Genomic DNA, 26311 nt, shown 5'->3' with positions numbered 1-26311 from the left:
CTCACAGTAGAAGAAGTCCCAAATCGAGTCCTCAGCAAGGCAGTGCTTTCCCCCCGAGACCCTGGCGTTCTGGGGCGGGCTGCTGGTGGACCTTGGTCCTGGGCTCTTCTGGCTCATGGCAATGCCCTTGGTGGCCTCTCCTGGCTTCTCTCTCCATCTGCCTTTCGCTCTGCCTCTAAAGGCCTCCAGGAATCCAGATTAAAGCTCAGCCTGATTCAGTGGGGTTGCACCTTAACTGAATACATCACATCTTGAAGATTTTTTATTTACAGTGGGTCCATACCCACCAGAATGCAGATCAAGACCATGTCTAAACTGGGGCACACACTTCAGTCCACCACACACTGCGAGGGGTCTGGAGAGATGTTGAGTTCTGGGCGGCAGTTACTAGATCAGGGTCTGGTCAACTGGGTTCCTGATAGCTTTGGTTACTCGGGGCCCCAGGGATGTGCTCCCCCTACCTCCACATTCAACCACACCAGCTTCTGTTTTGTTTATTTTAAACTTTAAGGATCTGATGTAAGGGTATCTTTGAACCAAGCGTCCTGTAGCTAAAAAACAGTAAAGGATGTGAAATGGACTTGGTGCTTTCAGGTCTTGGGATCCTTGGGACCCTAGAGCTAACCTCTGGCCAGCTCTCTGTGACCACTGCTGTCTGTACCACCCACCCTTGCAGCCCAGCCCAGCCCTGCCCCAGTATACTCTCAGCCTAGCCCAGCCCCAGCCCCAGCCCCAGCCCCAGCCCAGCCCAGCCCAGCCTCAGCTTCAGCCCCGCCCCAGCCCAGCCCAGCCCAGCCTCAGCTTCAGCCCCGCCCCAGCCTAGCCCAGCCCAGCCCCAGCCCCAGCCCAGCCCAGCCTCAGCTTCAGCCCTGCCCTGCCCTAGTATACTCAGCCTAGCCCAGCCCAGCCCAGCCCAGCCCAGCCCTGCCCCAGCCCCGCCCCGCCCCAGCCCAGCCCAGCCCAGCCTCAGCTTCAGCCCCGCCCCACCCTAGTATACTCTCAGCCTAGCCCAGCCCAGCCCAGCCCAGCCCTGCCCCGCCCCAGCCCAGCCCAGCCTCAGCTTCAGCCCCGCCCCACCCTAGTATACTCTCAGCCTAGCCCAGCCTCAGCTTCAGCCCCGCCCCGCCTTAGTATACTCTCAGCCTAGCCCAGCCCAGCCCAGCCCAGCCCAGCCTAGCCTCAGCTTCAGCCCCGCCCCGCCCTAGTATACTCTCAGCCTAGCCCAGCCCAGCCCAGCCCAGCCCTGCCCTGCCCCAGCCCCGCCCCAGCCCAGCCCAGCCCAGCCCCAGCCCAGCCCAGCCCAGCCTCAGCTTCAGCCCCGCCCCGCCCTAGTATACTCTCAGCCTAGCCCAGCCCAGCCCAGCCCAGCCCCAGCCCCAGCCCCAGCCCCGCCCAGCCCGCCTCAGCTTCAGCCCAGCCCCAGCCCAGCCCCAGCCCAGCCCAACCCCAGCCCGGCCCAGCCCAGCCCAGCCCCAGCCCGGCCCAGCCCACCCTCAGCCCAACACCAGCCCACCCTCAGCCCAACACCAGCCCACCCCCTGCCCAGCCCAGCCCCGCCCCAGTATACTCTCAGCCCAGCCCCAACCCAACTCCAGCCCAGCCCAGCCCAGCCCCTCCCCAGTATACTCTCAGCCCAGCCCCAGTCCAGCCCCAGCCCACCCTCAGCTTCAGCCCCGCCCCAGCCCCAGGGGCCTTGGCCTGAACCCAGCAGTGCTTATTAGAGCCACAAATACCACTTCTCTCTGGAGGGAGTGTCTAAGCCCCTTACCCAAACCCTTCCTCTGGTTGGCACTGTTTCTTACTTGGCATTTTGTCCCTCTACGGTTTTTCCTCCTGGCGGCCCCCCAGCCGAGCGACGACTCCTCCGATGAGGGCTCGCTGCACATAGACACGGACGCCAAGCCCAGCCGCAACGCCAAAGTCAAGAAGGAGAGCGGGAGCTCTGCGGCGGGCATCCTGGACCTGCTGCAGGCCAGCGAGGAGGTCGGTGCGCTCGAGTACAACCCCAACAGGTGGGTCCTCAGCCCGAGCCTGCGTGCCAGCGCCCATGGGCCCCCTCGTGATTCACTCCCTTATTCACAGCCTGGGACTGGGCTCCCTGCCTGTGTGGAGAGTAGGGTGGACAACCCAGAGCTGGGGTGCAGCTGACGCCTGGGCATGGGAGGAGTGGACGCCAAGGAGCTGGGGCCACATCTGGGGCAGGAGTGCACCCTCAGGTGGGGCAATGGGGCTCCTGCTGGGCAGGGTGCAGGGCTGGGGCTGGGAGCCACAGGGACCTGACCTCTGCTTTAGGGGCGAGTGAGCCTGAGCAGCAGTGCTGGGTGGCAGGGGCCAAGGGGCTTGGGGAATTTGGGAAGAGCCATCAGCTCCTTTTTTTTTTTTTTTTTTTTATTAAAACAATTTCTAAAATTTACAAACACTCTGTCCTACCAAACAGCACCTCCCTGCAGCACCCTGGTGACCTTGAATCTCCTTTCTCTATGAATCTGCTAGTTCTAGGTATTTCCTATAAAATCTGTCCTTGTGTGTCTGGCTTATTTCAATCAGTCTGGTGCCTTCGAGGTTCATCCATGTTGTAGCATGGATCAAAACTTCATTCCTTTTTATGATGGAATGATACTCTGTTGCACAGGTATTCTACCTTCTGTTTATCCGTTCATCAGTTGATGGACACTTGGGTTGCTTCCACCTTTTGGCGACTGTGAATGCTGTTATGAACGTTGGTGGACAAGTACCTGTCAGAATCCCTGCTTTCCATTCTTTGTGGTATATGCCTAGAAGTGGATTACTGGGTCATGTGGTGATTCTAGGTTTAATTTTCTGAGAAACTGCCCCAGTTTTCCATAGCTGCTACACCATTTTACATTCTTACGGTCCAGCTCTTTTATGGAAAGTTAGAACCAGGGCGGAGAAAGGTGTCATCCATTCCGCACTGCCTTTTCCAGGGTGGATGGGTGCCTGTTGGCAGGACTTGCTCTTGGTCAGGGTCTATGGGTGGGGGACCACTGTGCCAAAGTAGAGTCATCTGGGGTGGTCGGTGCTTCTGCAGGGGTGGGACTGAGTGTGGGAGGCATCCAAGGTGGAACTTGGAGCCCTGCCTGGGCCATGGGGCCTGGGGGGCTGGGAATGGGCGTCATGGCCTCTCTCCACTGGTAAGGTGCAGGTGAAAGGAGAGCAGAGTGTACCACAGAACTGGGTGGTGGGCTTGGGGAGGCAGGGTGGCTGAGGAGCGTCCTGGCAGAGGTGGCAAGGCTGTACCTTGTAATGAAAGCCTAGCTCCACTGTCTCGGTCTGCCAGAGCTGCTGTGACAAATAGCACGCCCCCGGGTGGCTTAAACAATGGGACTTTATTGTACGGTTTTGGAGATGAAAAGTCCAGCCTTGAGGTGTTGGCAGGCTCACCCCGAAGTCTGTCACGGTCTGCTGGGGGCTGGCCATCTGTCCTCGACTCCACCTCTGCCTCAGTCGTGTGCCGTCTGTCTCCCCATCTGTCTTTTCCCCGAGTCCAGTCTCCTCTGCTCGTAGCACTCCAGCCATCTTGGGTTAAGGCCCATCCTGGCTCCAGTTTGGGTTCGCCTGAGCTAGCAGTGGACGTGACTCAGTTCCTAACAGTTGCTCGGAAAGAGCCTTTTATTTGGGCTCCAAGTATGAGGATCTGACTACCCCCGTTGGCTCTTGTGGCAAGATGTGGGTACAAAAGCCAGCCCTAGTTAGTGGTATGATTATAATAATATTGTTTCATCAGTTGTAACAAAGGTGCCATGCTAAAGTGAAAGGTTGATAACTGGGGGAAGAGTGTGAGAGAGAGCGGGAGAGGGGGAGTCTCTCTTACTTTCTGGCATGATTTTTTCTATAAACCCACACCACTCTAATAAACAACAAGAAAACCCAACTGGATCAGAGGACAGGGAGAAAAGTCCTGCAGCCACTTGAGGGGGCAGAGCCTGGGCTTCTGTAGGGTCAGAGCCCACCCAGCCACGGGCCGGGTCCCCACACTTTATGAGTTCGCCAGTGGTTATATTAAAAGAGGCAAGGTGCAGTGCTGAGGAGGTGACGGCCCTGTCCCACATCCATGGAATGTGGTGTCCAGCTCTAGCTGGCCCTGGAGAGGGCCCCTGGCCACGTGCAAGGCACCCAGGGGAGGTGGCCAGGACCTTTGAGCCTGTGTGACTCAAGCCCTGAGGCCTGCCAGGGCCCTCTTGGGGCATGGTGGCTGTCCGTGCCTGGAGACCCTGTGATTCTAGACTGGAGTGGTGTGGGTCTCTGGGAGGCAGTGGGTGGGCGGCCCAGGACCACGGGTAGAGCCATCCCTCCCTCCCCGGCCCACCTGGCCCAGGCATCTGATTAGAGAGAAGTGGATTGATCCATTTGGGCTTTGATTCCAGGAGGGGCTGGGGCTCTCTGCTCAATCCCCTCTAAATCACAGGTCTGCAGTTGTGTTTGTATGCCGTGGAACCATTTGCTTTTCACCCTTAGGAGGATTTCCACATGTGCCATCAGAGAGAGGACAGAGGGGCTTGGAGGGGCCTGCTCCCTGCCCCTCTGTCCTCTCCCCCCACTTTGGCCCCTCCTCTGCTGTCTTTCCCTTGCTCTGGCCCCACAGAGCACCCTTGGGTGGCAGCAGCCCCCCGTGGGAGTGCCGGCTCTTCAGGTGCTCCCTTGGCACGCCTTGACATGCCTTGCCTCACCCCTGTGGTTCCTTGGCAGCTGCAGGGATTGGGGGTGATGGGGTTCAGAGAGCGAGGGTAACTAGCCTGAGGCAGTGCTGCCAAGGACGTGCTAGATGCGGGACTACACCTCCTGCGCGCCAGAGCGCGGCGCTGGCGCGGGGCGGGCTGCCCGTGGGCAGGTGCTCGCACATCTCCTAAGTGAAGTCCCGCGGCCGTGAGAGCGGGAGCCCAGGAGGAAGGCTTTCTGGGGAGGCAGATGGGCTTGGCGGCTGGGAAGGGGACGCCAGGCGGTGCTGGCTCCGGAGGGGCAGGACTAATTCCGCATTCGAGCCCCTCGCGGAGCCGGTGCTAAGTGAGCAGGGAGAGGGAGAGGCTGGTCCCCGGGAAGGCCGCAGAGCCCACGGGCGGGCAGAGGGGCGCGGGCACGTTGGGGTGGGTGAGGTGGTCAGAGGGTCGGGCAGGCGGGCTCCGGCCACAGGGCCTGCAGGCTGCCCTGCTGGGGCGTCTGGGCGTGAGCTGGCCTTTCCTGGGGAGTGTGTCTCCTTCCTCTGAGGAGGCGCCACCCCACGGGGCCTGCTCGGGCCCTTTCCTCATCCCCCTTTTCCTATCCACTCCCCGGCCTCCGGCGCCTCGGTGGTTTCCCAAATCAAAACCCGAGGGCTGCGCTTCCCACAGCTCAGCTTGAAACGGGGTGGCTGAGTGGTGGGCAGGCCTGTTCCTAAATAAACAGAGCGACTCGGCCTGACAGGAAGGCGCTCTGGCACAATCAGATGACCGTATTTCATGTCATACATGGCATTTCTGTGGGAACGATGATATTCCCAGGCAGCCTGGCCCGCTTCCTCCGGAGGGGCTGAGACGTGACTCGCGACGCTGGCAGGGCTTTGGGGTACCCGTGTGAGGGCCGGAAGGTTTTCTGCAAGTCGTGAAGTTGCCTTCATGCCCCCCCTGCAGGAATGCCCTTGAAATCTGCGCCTTGGGCGTGACTCTCACCTTTGCGGGGCGCCCGCCTGCCTCCCACCCAGCTTGGCCATGCGAGGTGGCTCCACCCCTCGAGGGGCCTCTGGTCAGCCCCGGTCCCCACAGAAAGGTCTGAGGGGCTAAAGGCACCTGGGACGAGGGGGCCTTGGGGCACCCCCCAGGGGCTTTGTTCCCAGGACCACGTGGCGCTCCTTGAGAAGGGACGTTTTACACCCCCGGCGGCGCGCGTGCCCCTGTGCCTGGACGTGGAGGTGGGAGGACGGCGCAGGGAAGGTGGGAGCGTCCGCGGGCAGCCAGGCGGGGCGGCGCAAGGCCGGCGGCGCTGCCTTCCAAGCCCCGCGCGCGGGTCCCCGCCCCGCGCCGCCAAGCGCCCGCAGCCAGCGCTGTGCACGCGCGCCAGCGAGGCCCGCGAGCCCGCCCGCCGCCCGCACGGACGTGTGAGCCCCGCGTGTGCCCCGCGCGGGCCCTTGCACGCGGACCACGAGCCTGCCGGGCGCAGGGGGGCGGGCTCTGCCGCCTCCCGGCCCCCACGCACCCGCCCCGGGCAGTTCCTGCCCAGCCTCTTCCGGTAGGAGCGGAGGGTCAGGTTTTGATGGTCCGTTTGCACTGTTTTAAGTATTCCCTGTTTGGAGGGCGGAAAAACCAGCTGAAGGAAAGAGGAAACGATGGTAATTTCTCATTGGTGGTTTGCTCGGTCTTTACCGCCGGGAAGAGAACGGAGAGGACTGGGTTTGCTAATTGGAGGATCAAAATAGTGTTTACATGCCGCCTGCCTGGGCCCAGGCTTGGGTCCCGGCCTGTGCCTTGAGGCTGCGTGGTCTGGAGACCACTGGGGTCCTGCGGCTGAGCAGGGGTGGGCTTGGTGGTCCCCCACCCTCTCGGGCGTACCTAGGGGCCTCTGTTTGCCCCCCCAGGCCAGAGCTGGAACCAGAGTCCCCTGCACCGCCGTCTCCCCCGGGAGCTTCTGGGCCCAGGGGGGCGGAGAGAGAAGGGATCCCTGGCCCAAAGAGCCAGCCTGCGGGGCTGGGGACAAGCAGCGGCCCAGCGGGTAGAGACACGTTGCCCTCGCCGGCTTGCGGTCGTGGACAGGGGTGGGTCGGGGCGGTGGGGAATGGGGGATCTTCCCTGCTCAAGCGCCTCAGCCTCAGCTGGGGAGCCTTCTCCACAGCACCCTGCGTGGCTCATTCCAGACCCCAGGGCCCTGCCTTACGGGGGGCCGATGCTGGGCAGGGGCCACAGGGGCTCTGGCAGAGAGGACCGTGGACGGCTCCGAGGCAGCGCCTGCCTGAGGAACTTCCCAGCCGTGTGATCTCACCTGGTGTGTGCTGGCTTGGGAACTCGATGCCGTTGAGTCCCTGGCAACCCCAGTGCCCCGCCACTCCCCTGCGCCCAAATCACACAGCCGGGGCTGCCCGGGCGCGCCACGGGCCGCTCTCCCTCTAGGGTCCTCTCTGAACTGAGCTGGACTTTTGGAGAGCCCATGGCAGTGTCCCTCACAAGGTGCCTTTAGCCCAGCGTTGCGGTGGCAGGTCCCTGGGACCCTGCAGGGATCCCTGTCTGCGCCTGCTGCATCCCTTGGGGGCCAGTTTCACCTCTCTCAGCACTCCTCCATCCTAGGGAGAATCCCAAGAGAAGTCGCCCTCTGGCCGCAGACTCAGGAGCCTTCTGTTTCTGAGCCCTCATGGACACCCCAGGCTGGGTCCCTGGTTGCGTTTGGCTCCTGTGGGAAAGCTGGGGGGGGCCTCAGCACCTGTACTGGGGAAACTGGGGAGGCACCGCCCTCGCCGTAGCCAGGGTTTCCCACAAGACCTCCCTCCCTCTCCTCTTCCATACTTATTTGAAAGTGCTTGGTCTTGCCATCCTGAATGTACTTTGGGTCCCTTTGGGAGTAGGGTGGGGTATAAATATGGAAACTCGCACAAATGGATACACCCAGCAAAGGGAGGGATCTGCGGGCGAGCGAAGCGTGGGGCAGCCCTGGAGACGGGCTGGTGGCTCTGGGAGCAGGGAAAGCTCCCTGGCAAGCACACGGACCCCTGGGATCCCCCCACTGAGCTGTTGAGCTGCCATCTCCTAAACGGGACAGCATGACTTCATTCACTCATTCACTGATTCATTCATGCACGGTTGTTCATCGAACGCTGGCTATGCCAGGGCCTGAGCCAGGTGTGTGGTGTGCAGAGGTGAATTCCCTGAAGGAATTCCCTTTTTGGGGCAAGGGTGGATGGAGGCTAGGAGGGGAGAGCCTGTGGGCTGGCAGAGGGGTTGCCTGTGGACTTGTCGCTGGATGGCCGGGGAGCGCATCTCCTAATCAATGAGCCCAGGATAGCTTTCCATTTATTTAGGTCAAATTTCATTTCTCTGGGTGATGATTTGTAGTTTGCCACATGTATTAGTCAGCCAAGGGGGTGCTGATGCAAAATCCCAGAAATTGGTTGGTTTTTATAAAGGGTGTTTATTTGGAGTGGGTAGCTTACAGATACTAGGCCATAAAGCGTAAGTTACTTCCCTCACCAAAGTCTATTTGGAGCAGGATGGCTGCCGACATCTGCGAGGGTCCAGGCTTCCCGGGTTCCTACGTTCCTGGGGCTTGCTTTCCTCTGGGTTCAAGGTTCCTTCCTTCCTGGGGCTGGCTTCTCTCTCCTCTGTGTGCTGACTTCCCAGGGCTCCAGCTTAAGTCTTCAGCATCAGACTCCAACATCAGAAGCACTCAACTCTGTCCTTTGCCATGCCTTTTATTTGTGAGTCCCTACCCTAATCATAACTCAATCATGCCCAGGTACAGATCAGATTACAAACATAATCCAATATTTCTTTTTGGAATTCCTCAGTAATATCAAACTGCTATACCATGGATGAGTCCTTTACATCCTTGGTTAAATTTGTTCCTAGATATTTTATTCTCTTAGTTGCTGTTGTAGATGGGATTGTTTCCTCAATTTCCTTTCCTGAGTGTTCCTTGCTGGTGTACAGAAATACCACTGATACCTGCGTGTTGCTCTTGCACCCTGCCAGCATGCAGAATTCGTTTATTAGCTCGCGGGGTTCGTGGGTATGGATCTGCTCCCATGGCCTGAGCAGTGCACCCCTCCGTGGTCCTGGGTCCTCCTCCGTCCAGCGAGGGCAGCGCAGCCCTGGCCCCGGGTGTGGGGGGCCTGAAGGAAGGTGGGGATCCTGGGGCTGGAACGCGGCCTTGCCCTGTGGTCGGCATCTGGAGACCCTGGCTACACTTTGTGCCCCCTTTCCCTCGGTGTTCGTTTCAGCTGCTCCGTGTTGATCTCCTCCCCAACCACCTCTGGCCTGTGGCTTGCAGGTGGAAATCTCCTTTTAACGGTCTTACTAAAAAAGTGTCTTAGTTTGCCATGGCTGCTACGACAGATAGCACACAGCGGGTTGGCTTCAACGGGACCGTCTTGGCTCCGGGTTCCGATGCTGGAAGGCTGGCCTCCTCCTGTGTCCGCAGTCTTTTGGCTCCTTGGCTTTCCCGTCCCGTGGCGCAGCCCTCCCCTTCCCTGCTGGCTTCCAGCTCCTCCCGTGGGTTCCTCTCCTGCCAGGTCTGAATTCCTTCTGTTTATAGAGGCCTCCAGTATTCCCGACTCAGTTGGCCACACTTACCTAAAATAACACCTTCCTGAGATTCCGCTTACAGCCGGTTCCCACCCTCAGGAATGGGATCATAATAAAGAATGTGTCGCTCTTCTGGGGCATGTAACCCCGTCTGCCACAAGCTTCAGATCCTCTTTGGAAGCAGGGGGAGGCCAGGAAAAGAGGGAAGCACGGAGATGGAGGACAAGGAACGTGTGAGGGGGCCGCCGTAGAGGGGGGCTGGATTGGAGACCCTGGGCAGGCCCAGCCTGCGTGGACCAGGCTCTCTGTCCCAGTGTCCACCGCGTTTGGGGCTGCTGGGGGAGGGGCTTTCCATTGGGTGAAGGAGTGGGTGGGCTTGGGTGTCATGTCGCAGAGGAGAGGGGGCTCTGTGGGATGGAGGGGGGCCAGCACGGGCTGTCCTGTCCTGAGGTTCAGGTGAGGCTTTGGGGAATCAACAGGATGAATATACATGTCAATATTAAGAGACTTATTATAGGAGTCGGCTCCTGTGACCGGGTGGAGGAGCAGGTCACAAGCTGGAAACGCCTCTGAAAGTGAAGTTGAATTCCCCAGGTGCAGCTGGCTGGTTGAAGGAGAGAGAAATTCTTAAATCCTCAGAAGGTAGAAATCTTTCTACCTTCTGAAATCCTGTGGAGGAATCCTTCCTTCTTCCAACTTTGGAGAAGGATATTCCTCTCATTGCTGAGGGCAAGTCTCCTTTGTTGACTGTAGATGCAATCAGCTGTAGATGCAATCAGCTGACTATAGATGCCAATCCCTGCACAAAACACCCTTTCGGTGACCATCAGGCCAGCAGTTGCCTGATCCAACAACCTGACACCATAACCTAGCCAAGCTGACTCCTGAAATAAGCCATCACCGGGCTGCAGGTGAGGGTTAGGACCAGAACAGGATGCTGAAGCCAGGTGCACTGAGCCTGGCGCTGAAAGACCAGGAATGTGTGATCAGAGCCGGGGCCATCCTCAAGGGAGACCCGGAAGCAGGAGCTCCTGGGTGGGGCCCGGCATGTTTTAAAGCTGCCCTGGCGTTGCTGTTGTGCAGCCAGGAAGGGGCTAGAGCAGGGACAGGGAGGGAGGTGTTGGGGGGGCACCCACGGGAGTCTCTGCTGCAGCGAGGGTGCGGCGAGCAGGTGAGGCGTGAGGGCGCTGGCAGCGGAGGTGTTGGGGGGAGAGAGCACGGTGGCGCTGTGTGTTGCGCGTCACCACGTGCTCTGGGGGTGAGGGTGGGGCTGACGGGCCTCGGCACCTGGTGGATTCTCTAAGGTGAGGGAGGAGGGGGTGTCGAGAAAGACTCCCGGGCTCTGGGCCCGGTGCTCGCCGACGTCACCCGTGTGTGCAGTGGGAGGGGGCCGTGGCCCCACCATCTCAGGGCGACCAGATGAGAGGGGGTCTGTGAAGGAGCCATAGAAGGCGCAGGTGCAGGCTGGGGCAGCGGGCAGCAGGCCAGGGCTGGGGAGAGGCTGGTGGATGCCCTGTGGGCCGAGGTGAGCAGGGCTGGGGGAGCAGGGCCGGGCGGGGTCCAGCTGGGCCGCTGGCTCTGATACGGGGGAGCCCTGCACGCCGGGACAGCCGCGTGCTGCGAGGGCGCCAGAGTGGCCATTCGCCTGCCCCCCCCACTTCTCCCACTTCCTGGCCCCGCCCCTCCCCACCCTCGGCTGCGGTGCGGGGGCGGCCGCTGAGCCTGCTGTCTCTCTGTGCCCCCAGCCAGCCCCCCGCCTCCCCCAGCACGCAGGAGGCTATTCAGGGAATGCTGTCCATGGCCAACCTGCAGGCCGCCGACTCCTGCCTGCAGACAGCCTGGGGCGCCGGCCAGGCCAAGGGCAGCTCCCTGGGCGCCCACGGCGCCCGGAAGAACGGGGGCGGCGGCAAGAGCGCGGGCAAGCGGCTGCTGAAGAGGGCGGCCCGCAACAGCGTGGAGCTGGACACCTACGAGGAGGAGCAGGACCACCTGGACGCCTGCTTCAAGGACTCGGACTACGGTGAGTGCGGGGCCGCGCCCCACTCGCCCCAGCCCGGCGCTCCGGGCTCCTCTCTGGGAACGAAACCGGGGTCCCCGCCCGCACGAGCCTTGTCTTGGGTCCTGGCGTGTGGAACGCTTTGTCCCTCTTGAGATAAGACCCCTGTGCCATTGAGTTTACCCACTCAAAATGCACAAGCCGCCACGGTCAAGTTTAGAAAACGTTCATCTCCCGCAAAAGAAACCCTGCGCACGCCCAGCGCAGATCCGCCACCTCCCCTCCGGCCGCTCCGAGGCAGCCGCCGGCTCCGTCTCCGTGGGTTTGCCTCCTCGGGTGCTGCCTGTAAACGGAACCGCCCGGCCAGTGGTCTTCGTGCCCGGTTCTCTCCCTGGCGGCGTGGTGGCCGGTTCGCCCGCCGCGGCTCCTCCTTTTGGCTGGGTGACGCGCTGCATGGTTACACCGCGGTCCGTCGGGCCATTCGCCGGCGAGACGCTGCGGGCTGCTGTGGATGATGCTGTGAGAACGCCGGAGACACGTTCTCCTGGGAGGGGACCTGCTGGGGCATCTGGTGACGGGCCAGCTGTTGGAGGCACGACTGACGTTTCCCACTGCCTGTTTCCTCGGGTCCCCGAGAGGAGAGGGCCTGCCTTCAGCGCCAGCGGGGCGGGCCTCAGGGCGCGGCGTGCTTGCGCTCCCGTTCCTGGGAGACTCCGTCCTGCGTGCGCGCAGAGCTGGCCACATCTGGCCGACAGATTTGGGCGCGGCCGAGGGACCTTCCCCCGTGTGACAGACAAGCCGACAGGGACGGAGAACTCCCGTTTTCAGGGCTTCCTCTGGGCACGCAGCCCCGGCCCCCGAGCGGCTCCTCCAGAACCACGAGCCCCCCCGGAGCCTTAGGCCGCACAGGCCCTCGCAGGCTAAACGCCCCCAGCCCAGCCCGTGGGGGCGGGTGGGGGTGGCGCCGAGGACGCCACTTCAGCGCGTCCCGCTGCGCAGGGCTGTGCCTCTGCAGAGCTTCCCCGGGGCAGGTGGGGAGGGTCCTTGCGGCTCTCCCGTCCCTGTGGGAATCAGACATGCTCTTTTTCCGCACCCCCTTTCTTTTAATTTTTCAAAAAAATTTTTATGCACACGCCTTTACTCGCCAACTTCCAGACACTCACGTGCAGACTTTTGCAAGGAGAACAAACGTGTTTTTTCCTAGCGGTCTGCTTACTAAGTGGAACCTTGCCTGCAACCGCCAAGTGTTCCTCCCCTGAGGTCAGACATACTCTGATGGATGGGGGGTCCTGGCCCCTCCCTGGTCTCCCCGCTCTCTGCTGCCTCTGAGCTGTGGCCTCCAGGGGTCGGTCTCAAGGCCTCTGTGGGCCAGGAACCCAGGAGGGGGCTCGTCCGGCCTGGCAGCCCCCGCCCCCACTGGGTGCAGGGCCTGGGACAGGAGCCCAGAGGGGCTCGGTGGTGTGCTGGACTCTGCCGGGTGCCAGGGCCAGACCGGGACACGAGACCCTGCCCAGGGGATGGACGGGCCCCGGGGTGCTGGAGGGTCGCACGCAGTGGGGACCCGGGGGCGGCGGCCTGTCGCGGGGGCTGGTCCACCAGCGTGCCGGCGCCTTCTTGCATTGGCACACGGCGAGGCGGGCCACCAGGGCAGGAGCACTCTCCCTGCCCTTTCCATGTGGACATGGAGGCAGCGAGAAGCGGCCCGAGGCCCCGTTCCCTCACCTGCGCCCCCCACCCTGGCCCTGGGTCCGGCGTGTGGGAAACGCTGGCTCCCTCTGTCCCACTGGGCGCAGCCCGGGCTGGCGGGAGGGGAGGGAACATCCAAAAAGAGCCGGATGCTGAGCGGGCGGCACGGCGGGGGCCAGGGCAGGTGGCCGCGGGTGGGGCAGGTCCAGGGGCCGCGGGGGCTGCAAAGGGCCTGGGAGGACCCCTGACCCAGGACGCGGCGGGCTGACTGGCGCGCTCGGGGCTGCTCATCCTTGTCAGGCATGCCCCTGCCTCTTCTGGGCCGCACTCGTCCTCCCTGTCACGGGGGACCTCCAGCCTGGCCGTGTCCAGGAGTGACCGCACCTGCCAGCTTCCGAGGGCGGCGACACCCCGGGGCAAGGCGGGCCTTCAGCAGGGGCTCGCCCGCCGCCTCCCGCAGCTGCCCCCAGGGCGAGGGTCCTGCGGCGCCCAGTGCCGGCCCCAGCAGCGCCTTGTCTTCCTCCGCCTCCCTTTAGTTTACCCCTCCCTGGAGTCCGACGAGGACAACCCCGTCTTCAAGTCGCGGTCCAAGAAGAGGAAAGGCTCCGACGACGCCCCCTACAGCCCGACAGGTAGTGGGAGGGGGCGACCCAGAGCTCCAGCCGCGGCGTTCCGTGCCCGCCTGCCCCTTCCCGCCTCGGCCAAGACCGAGCCGGGGTCTGTGCCCGCCCCGACAGGCAGCGCCCGCGCTCTCCGCACACGGTGGCTGCACCTGCCGCGCTCTTGCCCACAAGACGTCACTGCCCGGACGTATCTCCATGCAGCCCCCCGAGAGGCGGGCAGCCCCCTCGTGTCTCCTCGTAGAGGAGCCCCGGGAGGGACCTTTCTGTGCCCGCGTGACTCCCTCGTGGGACACCTGCAGGGGTGGGGATGCTGCTGGGGAGGGGGTGCAGACCTCTCCCACAGCCCACCCAGCTCCCTCGTCCCCCGCCTGGCTCCGGCTGGGCAGGAGCGGGGCCTCCCGGGCTCTGGCGTTGCAGCCTTCCTCCCGCGGGCGGGCCAGGGGTCTCCGTTTTCCTGGCTTTCCGCCCTGCCCTGGCTCGCGGCTGACCCTCCCCTTGCAGCGAGGTGTGTGGAAGTCCAGGGGACCTGGTGTTTCAGGTTCCCCTGATGAAGACAGGCGTGGGGGCGGGTGGGAGCAGCGCAGGTGGGGCCTGCTCCGCGGGAAACCCTCACCGCCTCCCACGGGCGCCGCCTGCCCGGGCAGGGGTGGCCGGGCCATGGGCCAGCTGAAGGCAAGCTGACCCTCCTCTCCCTGCAGCAAGGGTCGGGCCGTCGGTGCCGAGGCAGGACAGGCCGGTGCGCGAGGGAACCAGGGTGGCCTCCATCGAGACTGGCCTGGCAGCCGCCGCGGCCAAGCTCTCCCAGCAGGTAAAGAAGGGCCCGGGGAGGGGGGCTGCCAGCAGCCTGGGCCACCTCCACAAGGGACTGAGCGTGCTGGCCAGGCGCAGGCTCCCCAGACGCCCCTGCTCCTCACTGGTGATGGGCGGGGAGCCCCGCGACCCGGGTGCACAGACCCCCTGGGCTGGGGAGTCACAGGCCTGGGGTCACTGAGTCTTTATTTATTTTTAAATATTTATTTCTCTCCCCCTCCCCCACCGTTGTTTGCTCTCTGTGTCCATTCGCTGTGCGTTCTTCTGTATCTGCCTTTATTCTTGTCAGTGGCACTAGGAGTCTGTTTCTTTTTGTTGTGTCATCTTGCTGTGTCAGCTCTCTGTGTGTGCGGCACCACTCCTGGGCAGGCTGTGCTTTTTTCACGCAGGGTGGCTCTCCTTGAGGGGCGCACTCCTTGCATGTGGGGCTCCCCTACGTGGGGGACTCCCCTGCGTGGCAGGGAACTCCTTGTGTGCATCAGCACTGAGTGTGGGCCAGCTCGCCACATGGGTCAGGAGGTCCTGGGTTTGAACCCTGAACCACCCATATGGTAGGCGGATGCTCCATCAGCTGAGCCAAATCCGCTTCCCAGGTCACTAAGTCTTTGAAAAGGGGAGAGTGGCTTCCCCAGGTGCTCAAATCCCTGGAAAGGTGCCATCTTAGTTTGCCCAGGCTGCTATGACAATTAGCACACACCGGTTAGCTCCTGCAACAGGAAATTGTTGGCTTTCTGTTTTGGCTGCTGGAAGTCCAAAATCGGGGTGTTAACAGGCCGCCCTTTCTCCTGGAGACTGCAGTGCTGAGGGGAGAGCGTCTGGCAGTGCTTGGTCACTCAGCGGCCTCTCTCTGGCCTCTCCTGCTGTTGTCTGCACCTCTGTTAAAGGACAGCACGTTCACGGACTAGGGCCCTGAATCCACCTGGCCTCCTCCATGGAGGACCCTGGAAGGTCCTGTCCCAACTGTGCTCCCCACACCCTCACTCCCTGAGACATCCTGAAGGTCCTATTTGCCAATGGGCCCTCCACCCCCACCCCCAGGACCGCGTCTCTGCGGTGGACGGTCCAGTCCTCAGCAGCCTGAGAGCAGACGTGAGGGCTGGAGCCAGAGGGGTCTTCTTGCCCAGACCCCCGTTCCCTCGTGGGCGGGCACGAGGCCTCCAAGCACCCTCCCCAGGAGCGCCCCCGGAGGGCCCTCGCCCACCCCATCACCCCGATCGAGTTTTGTCCTCGTGGAACCGGCGCTGAGAGCCGTGTGCCATTTCCACAGCTCCCGGTGCCCTCAGAAAGGGGCGGACCCCGTTCTCCTAACCGGCCTTCGGGAACTTTGTCTCCTCTGCGGACTCTCCCATGGCCCAGATCGCGCTTTTGCACTGACTCTGTTTGGCTGGCGCGCCTCCATCCTGAGAAATGGGATGGAGGAAGTAAGGAATGCTCTTGAGACGCCCCTGTCCACAACGGTACCCGCCACCCCCCTGGATGGGTGGTGTGACGAGGAAGAGCGTTCTGGGTGGGATGTGGTTCTCCTCGGGGATTAGAAGGCGTTACTCTCTCCGGTGTCTCGGTGCACGTCTGATAGGGTGGAATGGAATGTTCTAGGCTGGTGTATCAGTCAGCCGAGGGGTGCCGATGCAGAGTACCAGAACGCTGCGGGCTTTTGGGAAGGGTGTCTATTTGGGGTACAAGCTCACGGCCACCAGGCCCTCACGAGTCAACTGGAGGCTGCCTTCTCACCAGGTTGCCCCGTGGTGAGGCAGGGTGACTGCTCCTCTCTGCCTGGTCTCAGGCCGCAGCTGCTCCCGTGTTGACTGTCAGGCAGAGGGCTCCTCTCTGCCCCCGGGGCTTCAGCTGTTCGAGCTTCTGTCTGTGGGAAGGTTCTCCCCGCTGCCATCTATGGCGCTTTCTTCCGTGTGTCTTCTTGAGTGGGTGGGTGTTCATATCGGCCCCCAAGGGGGCTGGGCACCCCGAGTCACTCCTGCCTCCAGTAGTTGAGTCCAAGCCCTAATCTTGCCAGGTAATTTAACCAAGGGTGCACAGCTGAACCCGGTGCCGAGGGGAATCACGCCTTCCCCTGGACTAGTTCACAGAGCTAATCTTTCTCCTCGGGGAATTCATAAATAATCTCAAAGTGCCGCAGTCGGATGCGACCCTGCAGTCCCTCTGAGGGTGGGTGGCTCAGCGTGGGAGACAGGATGAGTGCAGCACACAGAGTGGGCGGGGCTGCCGAGCACCCGGTGCCCAGGCCGAGGCCCGCGTGGGGCGTCTCCATGTCCAGGGCGCCTGGGCGCGGGGCCAGCCAGCCCTTGGGGGGGCTGCAGCCCTGCTCCGGGTGGGGGGGCTCCAGGATGGGGGGCTCCGGGGTGGGGGCTGCAGCCCTGCTCCGGGTGGGGGGCTCCAGGGTGGGGGGCTCCGGGGTGGGGAGCTCCGGGGTGGGGGCTGCAGCCCTACTCCGGGTGGGGGGCTCCGGGGTGGGGGGCTGCAGCCCTGCTCCAGGTGGGGGGCTCCGGGGTGGGGGGCTCCGGGGTGGGGGCTCCGGGGTGGGGGCAGCAGCCCTGCTCCAGGCGGGGCCACTCCACCGTGGGGCTTGGGGAGGCGCTGGGTGGCCGGCTCCCGCCAGCGCCCGTGTCTTGGGGGGGGCCGCCACTGCGGGGCTTCCTTCTTTGAGGGTCCCGGCGCCCGCCTGCTTTGTTCCCAGGAGGAGCAGAAAAGCCGAAAGAAAAAGACCACCAAAAAGAAGCCGGCCCCCAGCACCACCTCGCCGTCCACCTCGTCCACCGCCTCGGCCTCGGCCGCGTCGGGCGGCCCCGCGTCGGGTGGCGCGGCGTCCAGCAGCCAGGCCTCGCAGGAGAGCAGCTCGCCCGAGCCGCCGGCCGAGCCGCCCAGCAGCAGCCTGGCGGACCACGAGTACACGGCGGGCGCCGCCGCGGGGCCCCCGGCCGGCCGCGCCGCGCAGCCCATGGCCCCGGGCGTCTTCCTCACGCAGAGGCGGCCCTCGGCGTCGTCCCCCAACAACAGCAGCGCTGCCAAAGGTAGCCCCCGCCCCCCCGGCCCGGCCTCGCCCCTGCCGCCCGCTGGGAGGCCGCGGCCGCCCCAGGACCGTGGAGGGCTGGGGTTTGGGTCTGCCGGCGGGCGGGCGCCAGCGTCTGCGGTGGGCGTTCGCGGGGGTGGGTCCCACTCGAAGGCTGAAAGAGACGGCCACCTGTCAGGCTGGGGGCCAGAGGGGGTTTCTCCCAGGTCCAGCCCGCAGCCCCCAGGGTCTCGTGGGCCCAAGGGGGACTCAGCCTCCTGTAGGGTGGGGGGCGCCTCCATGTGAGATGGGGGGCCGGACCCTCCCCTGCGCTCCACGAGCATCACCGTTGCCGTCGTGTCCTGCCTTTGCCTCCCCCCACCTGCCCACACCTGGGGAGGCTGGAGATGGCAGGTCCAGGGAGCGGGGGTCTCTGGTCGGTCATCTGGGCTTGTAGAAGGGTCACCAGTCCCAACTCTTCCGCCAGTGCCCCTGGACACGGCCGAGGGTGTGTCTTCTGAGATACATGCTGAGACCCCAGAGCTAGAGCCCCGGCAGCCCGTGCTCCAAAGCGGGGCAGGGCTCACGGAGAGGCCCCGAGTGGACAGCGCTGCCCAGTGGCGCCCACTGGGTGGGACAGCCCACCCCTCCCCTGGCACTCTGCTGCTGCTCTTGCCATCTCACTCCTTTCTTCTCTCGTGTCCTCTCCTCCATCCCTTTAGGAAAACGTACAAGAAAAGGCATGGCCACTGCCAAGCAAAGGCTTGGGAAAATTTTGAAAATCCACCGGAACGGGAAACTGCTCCTTTAAAGTTTGGAAAGCCAGGATCCTTCTGCTCTGCTCAGGACACACCTGGAGCCCCGCTAAAGCATCAGCCCACTCCCCCCCAAGGACCGTGGCCACCATCCCCCCAGACGAGCGTGTGTACCTTCAGCAGGCAGAGCGTGCAGAGCACGGCTGTCCCTCGTTTTGAACACAGACATCCTTTCTCCAGTCGCTTAGTGACCAGCTCCCGAAAGGCTGCCCTGCCACGTGGAGGACCATTTTGGTTTCAGGACAGTCTCCAGGCACCCCTTGAGTGTGGGTGTGATTGTGGGGCCCCTGCAGCTCTGCTGGGACCATGAGTCCTTCAAGGAAGGAAGTGTGAGCCAGAGCTCACCAGGTCCAGAGTCTGAGCTGGTCATAGTATGGTAGCCTCCAGAGGCTTAAAAAAAGGAAAGAACACCGGAGAGAAAGAGAAAGAGGAATGTTTATGCATTCCCCTTCTCTCCCAGAGTGATTCTCGGACAAGTCCAGAGAGCATCAGGCACCACGAGGAGCGGGGCCTCTCCGTCTCCCCTAGCAGGTGGGATGGCAGGCAGATGGCGGGGCTGGGCCTGGAAGGCACCGGCAGCAGGGTCTGTGTGTTAGCAGGAGGGGGCGCCGTCGCGGGGTCCCTGGGGAGGGGCACGGGCTCAGCCATGTGTTGGGGTCCCCGGGGCCCAGGCCAAGCCACGCGGGTGGGCCCCATCCGGCCGGGACGGCTGCACTCCTGGAGAAGCACTTCTCAGCCGCGGCGCCCTGCCCTGCGACGGCGTGGCCAGGCCAGCGGACCGGGCGCCGAGGACAAGTCGACTAGTCACTTCTCTGTCTTTTCACGTGTTAGCATTTGGTGTCGAGTGCATGGATCGTACCGGAACGGTGTGTCCGCCCACCGACACGGAGGGGCTGGATTTGTTTCTCAGGCAATCCTGTATTTTAATTTTAGATGTATTTCCGGAAGCATATTTTTCATAGAATGTAGCGTGTAAATAGCTTTTTAAATAACTTCTTTTTTATAAGAGTAAGAGTATCTTTAGGAATTTCTTTCTATAGAGTACTTCATTAACATTTATACGAGTTTTTTGCCGAGTATGAGAAATAGTTGGGTTCCGATGCTTTTTTTTTCCTTTTTCTCTTTCCTTTTGTTTTCTTTTTATTACTCTCCTTTCCTTTTAGGAATTAAGGTATTGCCTGAAAAACAAGTGATGTGTGTGCAGCCTTATACTCTGTCTTTACAGAAGCAAACAGTACACAAAAGATCGATTTCAGACACGTTTTGAAGATGAGTCTGCAACTTTTAATACCAGCTCTTTGTTTTCCTTCTTGTATGATGAGGGGGTTGGGGGAGACAGTTATTTTACTAGCACCTTGTGAAGTGTTTCTGTGTTTTGTGATGATGTAATTTATTAATGTTTGTAGCTTTTTATATTTGTACATTTCTTATGAGCTTTGTTTATATACCCATTACCTGGATGTTACCGTCCACGAGAAGAAACAGCGACGCGGAGGCCTTATTAACTCCCGCTCGCCCTGTTAGGAGGGTCCACGCCCGAGGACCAGGGGCGGGAGAGGAGTGTCTCACGGGGCCCCAGACTTATTCTGAACAGGTGTTTTTAAAGTTTCCTTTCCCCTGTCCTTGTTGAACATTTATATAATCTAACCTGGGCATCAAGCTGTTCTCTCTCTCTCTCTCTCTTTTTTTTTTTAAATTTTATTTTATTATTATTATTTTGGCAACATGTACATTTCTAACAAAGTTTATCGTGGCTATTAAAGTGTTTTATTTCCCAATTCATATTACTCTTGTATCGAGTCCATGAGGTCTAAGGCAACTTAGACCAAAGTTTTAAAGAAGTAAAGCTATTTCAGGTTTTGTACAGAACCATGCCTGTGTCCTCTCTGCCTCCATCGCCGTGGGCCGGCCGGGCGGGTTCTCCGGACAGAGGCGCCTGCAGCGGGGGGCGGGCTGGGGGCGGGTGGGCACGCCGGCTGCCTGGCGGGGCCCGGGGGGCTGCCGTGAGTGGGGTGGGGTGCGGCTGGGACGTCCTTGCAGGGGCCCAGGCTGCCGGGATCCCCTTGGGAAGGCTCGGCATTGCTGCTGGGCCCCCTGCACCCCGAAGAGGGAGCAGCCCGAGCGGGGCTGCAGGCGGGCAGAGACCCTCTGTCGGCCCTCGGGTGGCAGCCCTGGAGACCCTGCTCCTCTCCCCGGCTGCAGGCCCAGGAGCACCGCCCGAAACCTCGCGGACCTTCTCAGGCACCCGCAGGCGGGTGGACTGGGGCGCGTGGCCCCAGAGGGGGCCTGGCACGCAGCGGGCCGCCAGCAGGCGTGTCGGGCGCTGGGTCTAAATCAGTCTGGCTTTAAAACAAGCAGGCGGAGCCCCCCGTGCGACATGCTCAAGCAGTGCACGTGAGGAGGACAGCGAGGGCACGCGGCACCGTGGGGGGCAGGGCTGTCGGGCGTGGCCAGGCCTGGCTTCCGTTAGGGAGGTGCGGGCCTGGGGGCTGACCGTGACCTCGGACCCCTGATGGGATCCCCCGGGATCCTAGGGCTGTGGGTTCCCACCGACGCCCCCCCGGGCCCCTGAGGCCAAAGGGCAAGCCCGCCTGGACGGCCCCTCCCCGTCACTTGCAGGGCCTGGCCCTGGCGTTGTGGTTTTGTGACGCGGAAAGGGCCTGAAGTCCTTGCGTGTGCTAAGAGTGCACGCCCTGCGAGGCCGCCCTGCGAGTGCAGCTGGACCCTCGCCCCACGCCACCCAGTTTGCCGGTGGCAGAGCCCGGGTTTGGACCCGCTTGGCCCGTCCACACCCCGGGCCGCCCTGGAAGCAGATTTCCCCAAGAGCCTCTGGGCCCGCCTGGACTTCTGGCCGGCAGCGCTGTGCGTGGTCAGGGCGCAGCTTTAAGCCCTCGCTGCCTTAGGCGGCACAGGAGACAGACGCCCTGTGACCCTGGGCACGTCCTTGCTCCTCTCTGAGCTCCCGTGTCCTCTCTTCCCTGTCGCATGCTCAGGGGAGCTGCCTCCCACCCACAGACACCCAGCAGCTGGGTTCCCAGAATGGGGGACGCCGGGGTCCCTGGATTTGGGGTGGGGCCCGAGCCTGGCCCAGGGTCCCCTCCCGCCCAGGAAGGCGGCCGCCACCAGGTGGCGCCCTGGGCCCGCGCTGACTCCTGCCCGGGCCACGCGGGCGGCCCCGTCCTGCTGAGCAGGCGTTGAGGGGTTCTCCCGGGGCTCCCCAAGGACCTGAGTCCACTCCCCCGGGCCCCAACAAGACGCTTCTGTGTATGGGTGCGTGCGTCTTGGCCTCAGCCCTGGCGTAGCCCCGCTCCCGGCCCTCCCCGGGGCGTGTGTGTGCCTGCGGCTCTCCCTCCCTCTGGCGCCGACAGGTGGTCCTGTGCAGGTGACCTGGGAGGGAGAGGGCCGAGCCGCTCAGCAACAGGGCACCCCCGCTGGCCCGTCACCACCAGGTGGGTAAACGGAAGCCAGGCCCTGCCCCACCGCCAAGGCTTCCAGCCTGCCCAGCTCTGGGGCTCCCCAGAGTGAAAGGCTGGTCCCCGGCCTCCTCGGTAGCCTTCTCCTCATTTTCCATCACAGCATCTCGAACCGCACAACACAGCGCCAGCCAGGATGGGCCACCTCCCAGGACCGAAACCGAGAGCCAGGGCCTCCAGCGTGGCAGCTTGCCCCTACCCTAACCCAGCCTCAACGTGCAGGCGTGTACACACTGAGGACACTGACACCAAGGGGAAGGTCTCTGGGCAGAGACTCGAGTGTTCCGGAAACATCAGCAGCCTGACTCAGCTCCTTCCTGCTGGGTGGCCCTGTGTCCAGTTCTGACCAAGGGACAATGAGGGCTGAAACATGTGGGAGCTGGGGCCCCACCATCCTCGTGATGGGGTAACCCTGGAGGGGTGCCTGACCAGCAGAGGACTTTGCCAGAGCACAACAGTACTTTTGTGTGTTAAGCCTCTGAGATCTGGGGGCTGTTTGTTACTGCAGCATCCTCTAGCTTAATCTGACTAAGACATTTAAAAAGCACTGGGTGTCTCAGCAAGTGCACCCAGAGTCCTGTTCAGGGAACATTGTACAAATGAACAAATGCCCTAGAGGTCAATTTTGCAAAGTTCAGTTGGTGCCACTTTTTGTTGAGCACCTACTGTATGCCAGATGCTGTGCTGAGGACCTTCCGTGGCAGTCACCCAAGACAGAGCCATCATTACTAGCCCATTCTGCTGAGGAGGATGCCAGGGCTCAGAGGGGACAGGGATCAGCCCTGGAGCCACACTATCACCTGCCCCTTACGGCGCAGGCCAGGCTGGGTGTGGCCCTTCCCGGTGGCAGACTGGCCCCATCCTTCCACCTCCCTGGGCGTCAAGCTGGGAGGTTTCCTGGAGTCAAGCCATGGAAAATGAGAGTGTTCCCAACAGGGAGCCGGGAGGGCACTGCAGGTAGCAGGCCCAACAGTGCGAGTGCCAGAGGCAGGCAAGCAGCCAGACTTCGGGGAAGGCCGAGGACAGGGGCCCCAGGGGCTGGAGCAAGGCGTGGGCTGGAGCAGGGCCTGGGCGGTCACGCCAGAGGACGGGGATTCCACGGATCCTGGTGAACCGCTGCAGCCCTGTGAGCGGGGTGGGCTCCCGGGGAGAGCAGCCTGCTGCAGGGACGGAGGCGGCAGGGACAAAGGGGGCTCCTCCTGGGCTCCTTCCAGCCTCTCTCCCCCAAGGGCGCTCCCTCTCGTCCTTGCCATGTTTCCCCTCAGGCGCAACTTGCCATCATCCCCGTGCCTGGCAGGGAGCTCAGTACTTCAGGCATCCCTGTCTATTTTGCACAGTCCTGCCTGCCTAGGTGCCCAAGCCTTCGTCCTCGGACCCAGAGCCAATCTCAGAAACCGGCGATGGCAGAGTCCAACGCGCCTGAGGGGCAATGCCTAGAGCAACCAGCAGGGGGCAGAAGAGGGCCAGGAACCACGCGGAACCCCGACGAGCCCCAAAGGCGGTGCGGGTGAGCCTGGTGCTAGCGCCGGCGCTGGCGACACAGGGGGATGAAGCCGAGAAGCGAAGTGGACGGTAACCAGGACTTGGGGTGGACACGCTGGCGCCCTCCACGGCTGTGGTGGGAGCAGGGCCTGCTGCGTGCAGCGCGTGCGGCTCTGGAGGTGGAACGGAGGGCGGCAGGCTGTGTGCGCGTGCGCGGGCCCAGCGTCCAGCCCCTCCGAGCACTCATTTGCATCGACGCTTAATTAAACATCTACCCGTTTTCTCGTCGCATATTCCTTTTTCTGTTTGGGAGGGGACGCTCTTTTTCGCACAACTCACACGTTTGCAGCCTGCGGACGGCGGGGGCCCTGGCCGGGCCGGGCCGAGCTGTGCGCGCTGACAAATGGCCTCCAGGAAAGAGCGGGCCTCGCCAGCCTCCGCCTCCTGCGCACCCTCCAGGCCCTTCCTGGCCCAATCCCGCCGGCCGCCTCATCCAAACAACGCCGGGGTTGCCACCTCGGCAGAAAAATGATGCTGTTCCATTAACATCTGACACGGATTTGCAGGCCCCAAACAGACGAGCCCGCGTGTAAACACTGGGCTCTGCGCTGGGCCCTCACCCGGCCCGCGAGGCCGGAGCCGCATAATTAATGGTCCCCGCGCTGGCCCCGCGTCCCAGCCGGTGTTATTTCAAAATGGGCCGCCTTCTCGCCCCCTGCAAATGGTATTTACCAAACAGCGGATCTGCCGGGGGCTTTTAGGAGGGGGAAGGAGAGGGGGGGCTCCCCGGGCTGGGGAAGGGGGACCTTGCGGGGGAGGGGGCGGCCCTGCTTCACCCAGCTGCAAGCTCTGGGGCCTCAGCTTCCTCCCTCCCCCTGGCAGTTGTGAGAATTTGATGTGAGGACTCACGTGACAGGGGGCTGGCATGGTGAGGGAGCTGGAGGCATGCAGGCAAGATAAAAATCCCATTGGTCAGCTCTGAGCTTCTCTGTACCCACCGCCATTTCTCTTGGATAATTCCTTGGGACACAGGGCCCCACGTGGGCAGGTGGCAAGGACACCAGGCACTTTCAGGCTGGTGCCGGCTCGGCCACCTGCTCCTGGGATGCCCGGTGCTGTTCTCCTTGCCCTCCCAGGCCGCGGTGCCAGTCTGCTCTCAGCACAGCCAGCATTGGGCTTTACCACTTTTACTTGTTTTGGCCGATTTAATAAGAGGAAGACTTTTTAAAATCATGGGTCACAAAGAATCAGTAAAACCTCCAAAGGATATAAAAAAATCCCATGACAATTCTTGATTTTCCAGTCAAGGAACGATCTGACAAATGTGCAAAAATCCTGCACATGTTTTTTGACCTGATGCATGCCCAAGTTATCTTTCCTTCCCTTTTGGGCTCTTCTCTTTTTGGGATTAGTAGAGCCCCGTGACTCTGTCCCCCAAGGGCTGGGTGACGCTGAGCTGGGTGCCATCTCTCCGCACTCTGGCCCCCATCACAGGTGGCTCTCCTACCCACCAGGGAGCTGGCAGGGTTAGAGATGAGTCACGGTAGCTCAGGGCCAGCTCATAATAGAAGTGCCACACGATATTAAGATCATTGTCCTTATCCTTTCTCAAAAATATAATTTATTTCACCTTTAAGTCTGGGAAAACACAGCACTATTTCCTTACTGTTCCTTTATTGGGGGGTGGAGGAGCTGCTTCTCTGAGCAGTCCCCGGGGCTCAGGAGACATGAAGACACCTGCTGGGGAATTCCATCCTACATTCTGTTTTCTGTTTGAACTCACTACCACACAGTTTTCACGACTGTTACTTTACGATGTTTTTAATCAGATAAATCCTGTGTGTCCTCCCCAAATTGACATGCTGTAGATCTACGAGGTGACTCTGAAGGTAGCGCGTCTTCATGCTCCACCCACTGTCTCTGCCCGTGAAGGAGGTGCATGGCCCCCCTCCATTCAAATTCTCCCTCCCTGCCCCCCACTTTCCCTCCCTGCCTTCCTTCTTTCCACTGGGACTCGGGGATTTTTTTTGAAGGGGAATAAGACCTACTACTAGGTTACTTGCAATGTGTTGTTGGGTTATGATTGGCAATAGGCTTGATTGGCAACATTTCCCCTCAATGTTATATTCCAGCCACATATTCATTTGCTTACCCATATGTTTGTCTATCCATCCATCCATCCATCCCTCCACCCATCTGTCCATCCATCATCCATCCATCCATCCGTCATCCACCTATTTGTCCATCTGTCCAGCCAACCATCTATCCATCCATCCATCCACCCACCCATCTGTTCATCTGTCCTTCTGTCCATCCACCTACCCATTCATCCATCCGTCCATCATCCATCCACCTGTCCATCCATTCATGTCCTTCTGTCCATCCACCCACCCATCCATCCACCCACCCATCCATCCATCTGTCCATCCATCCATCCACCCATTTGTCCATCTGTCCAGCCAACCATTTATCCATCACCCACTCATCCATCTGTCCGTCTGACCATCCATCCATCCATCCACCTGTCTGTCCATCCATCCATCAGTCCGTCCACCCATTCATCCATCCATCTGTTCAGCCAACTATCCATCTGTCCATCTATCCATCCATCTGTCCAGCCAACCACCCATCCATCCATCCACTCATCCATTCATCTATCCTTCTGTCCATCCACCCACCCATCCATCCATCTGTCCATCCATCCATCTATCCATCCACCCACTCATCCATCTGTCCATCTGACCATCCATTCATCCATCCATCCATCCATCCATCCATCCACCTGTCCATCCATCCATCCACCTGTCCATCCATCCATCCATCCATCAGTCTCCACCCATTCATCCATTCATCTGTCCAGCCAACTATCCATCTGTCCATCTATCCTTCCATATGTCCAGCCAATCTTCCATCCATCCATCCACCCATCCATTCATCTAGCCTTCTGTCCATCCACCCACCCATCCATCCATCTGTCCTTCCATCCATCCCATCCCATCCATCCATCCATCCACCCATCCATCCATCCATCCATCCATTCATCCATCTGTTCATCCTCATTTCACCTGATTCCACCATGAGGCAGGCCTGACCAGAAGCACTGGGAAGTTCACGAGGGAAAGGAAACCTCCATTAGAGCACACGAAATTGTACCACAGCAAGTACCCACGAGAAGCCAGGACCCAAGCCTGGGTGTGGCTGTGG

General features: G+C 61.5%; 1 protein-coding gene across 1 annotated transcript in view; it reads left to right on the top strand.

Annotated features, from left to right (window-relative positions):
• PHF2 (PHD finger protein 2) overlaps nucleotides 1–20021 on the top strand; it is a 137334-nt gene extending 117313 nt beyond the window's left edge. Inside the window, exons 17-22 of the mRNA XM_058301453.1 lie at nucleotides 1849–2012; nucleotides 10964–11238; nucleotides 13437–13532; nucleotides 14222–14331; nucleotides 17026–17359; nucleotides 18060–20021. Coding sequence (XP_058157436.1) covers nucleotides 1849–2012; nucleotides 10964–11238; nucleotides 13437–13532; nucleotides 14222–14331; nucleotides 17026–17359; nucleotides 18060–18148 — 1068 coding nt within the window. The 3' untranslated portion in view covers nucleotides 18149–20021. The remainder of the gene's footprint in view (nucleotides 1–1848; nucleotides 2013–10963; nucleotides 11239–13436; nucleotides 13533–14221; nucleotides 14332–17025; nucleotides 17360–18059) is intronic.
• Nucleotides 20022–26311: the final 6290 nt, after the last annotated feature.

The sequence above is a fragment of the Dasypus novemcinctus genome, chromosome 8 (genome assembly GCF_030445035.2).
Source record: "Dasypus novemcinctus isolate mDasNov1 chromosome 8, mDasNov1.1.hap2, whole genome shotgun sequence".
NCBI lineage: Eukaryota > Metazoa > Chordata > Mammalia > Cingulata > Dasypodidae > Dasypus > Dasypus novemcinctus.
Note: the sequence above shows the minus strand (reverse complement) of the source record. Positions and strands in the feature narration are given on the sequence as shown.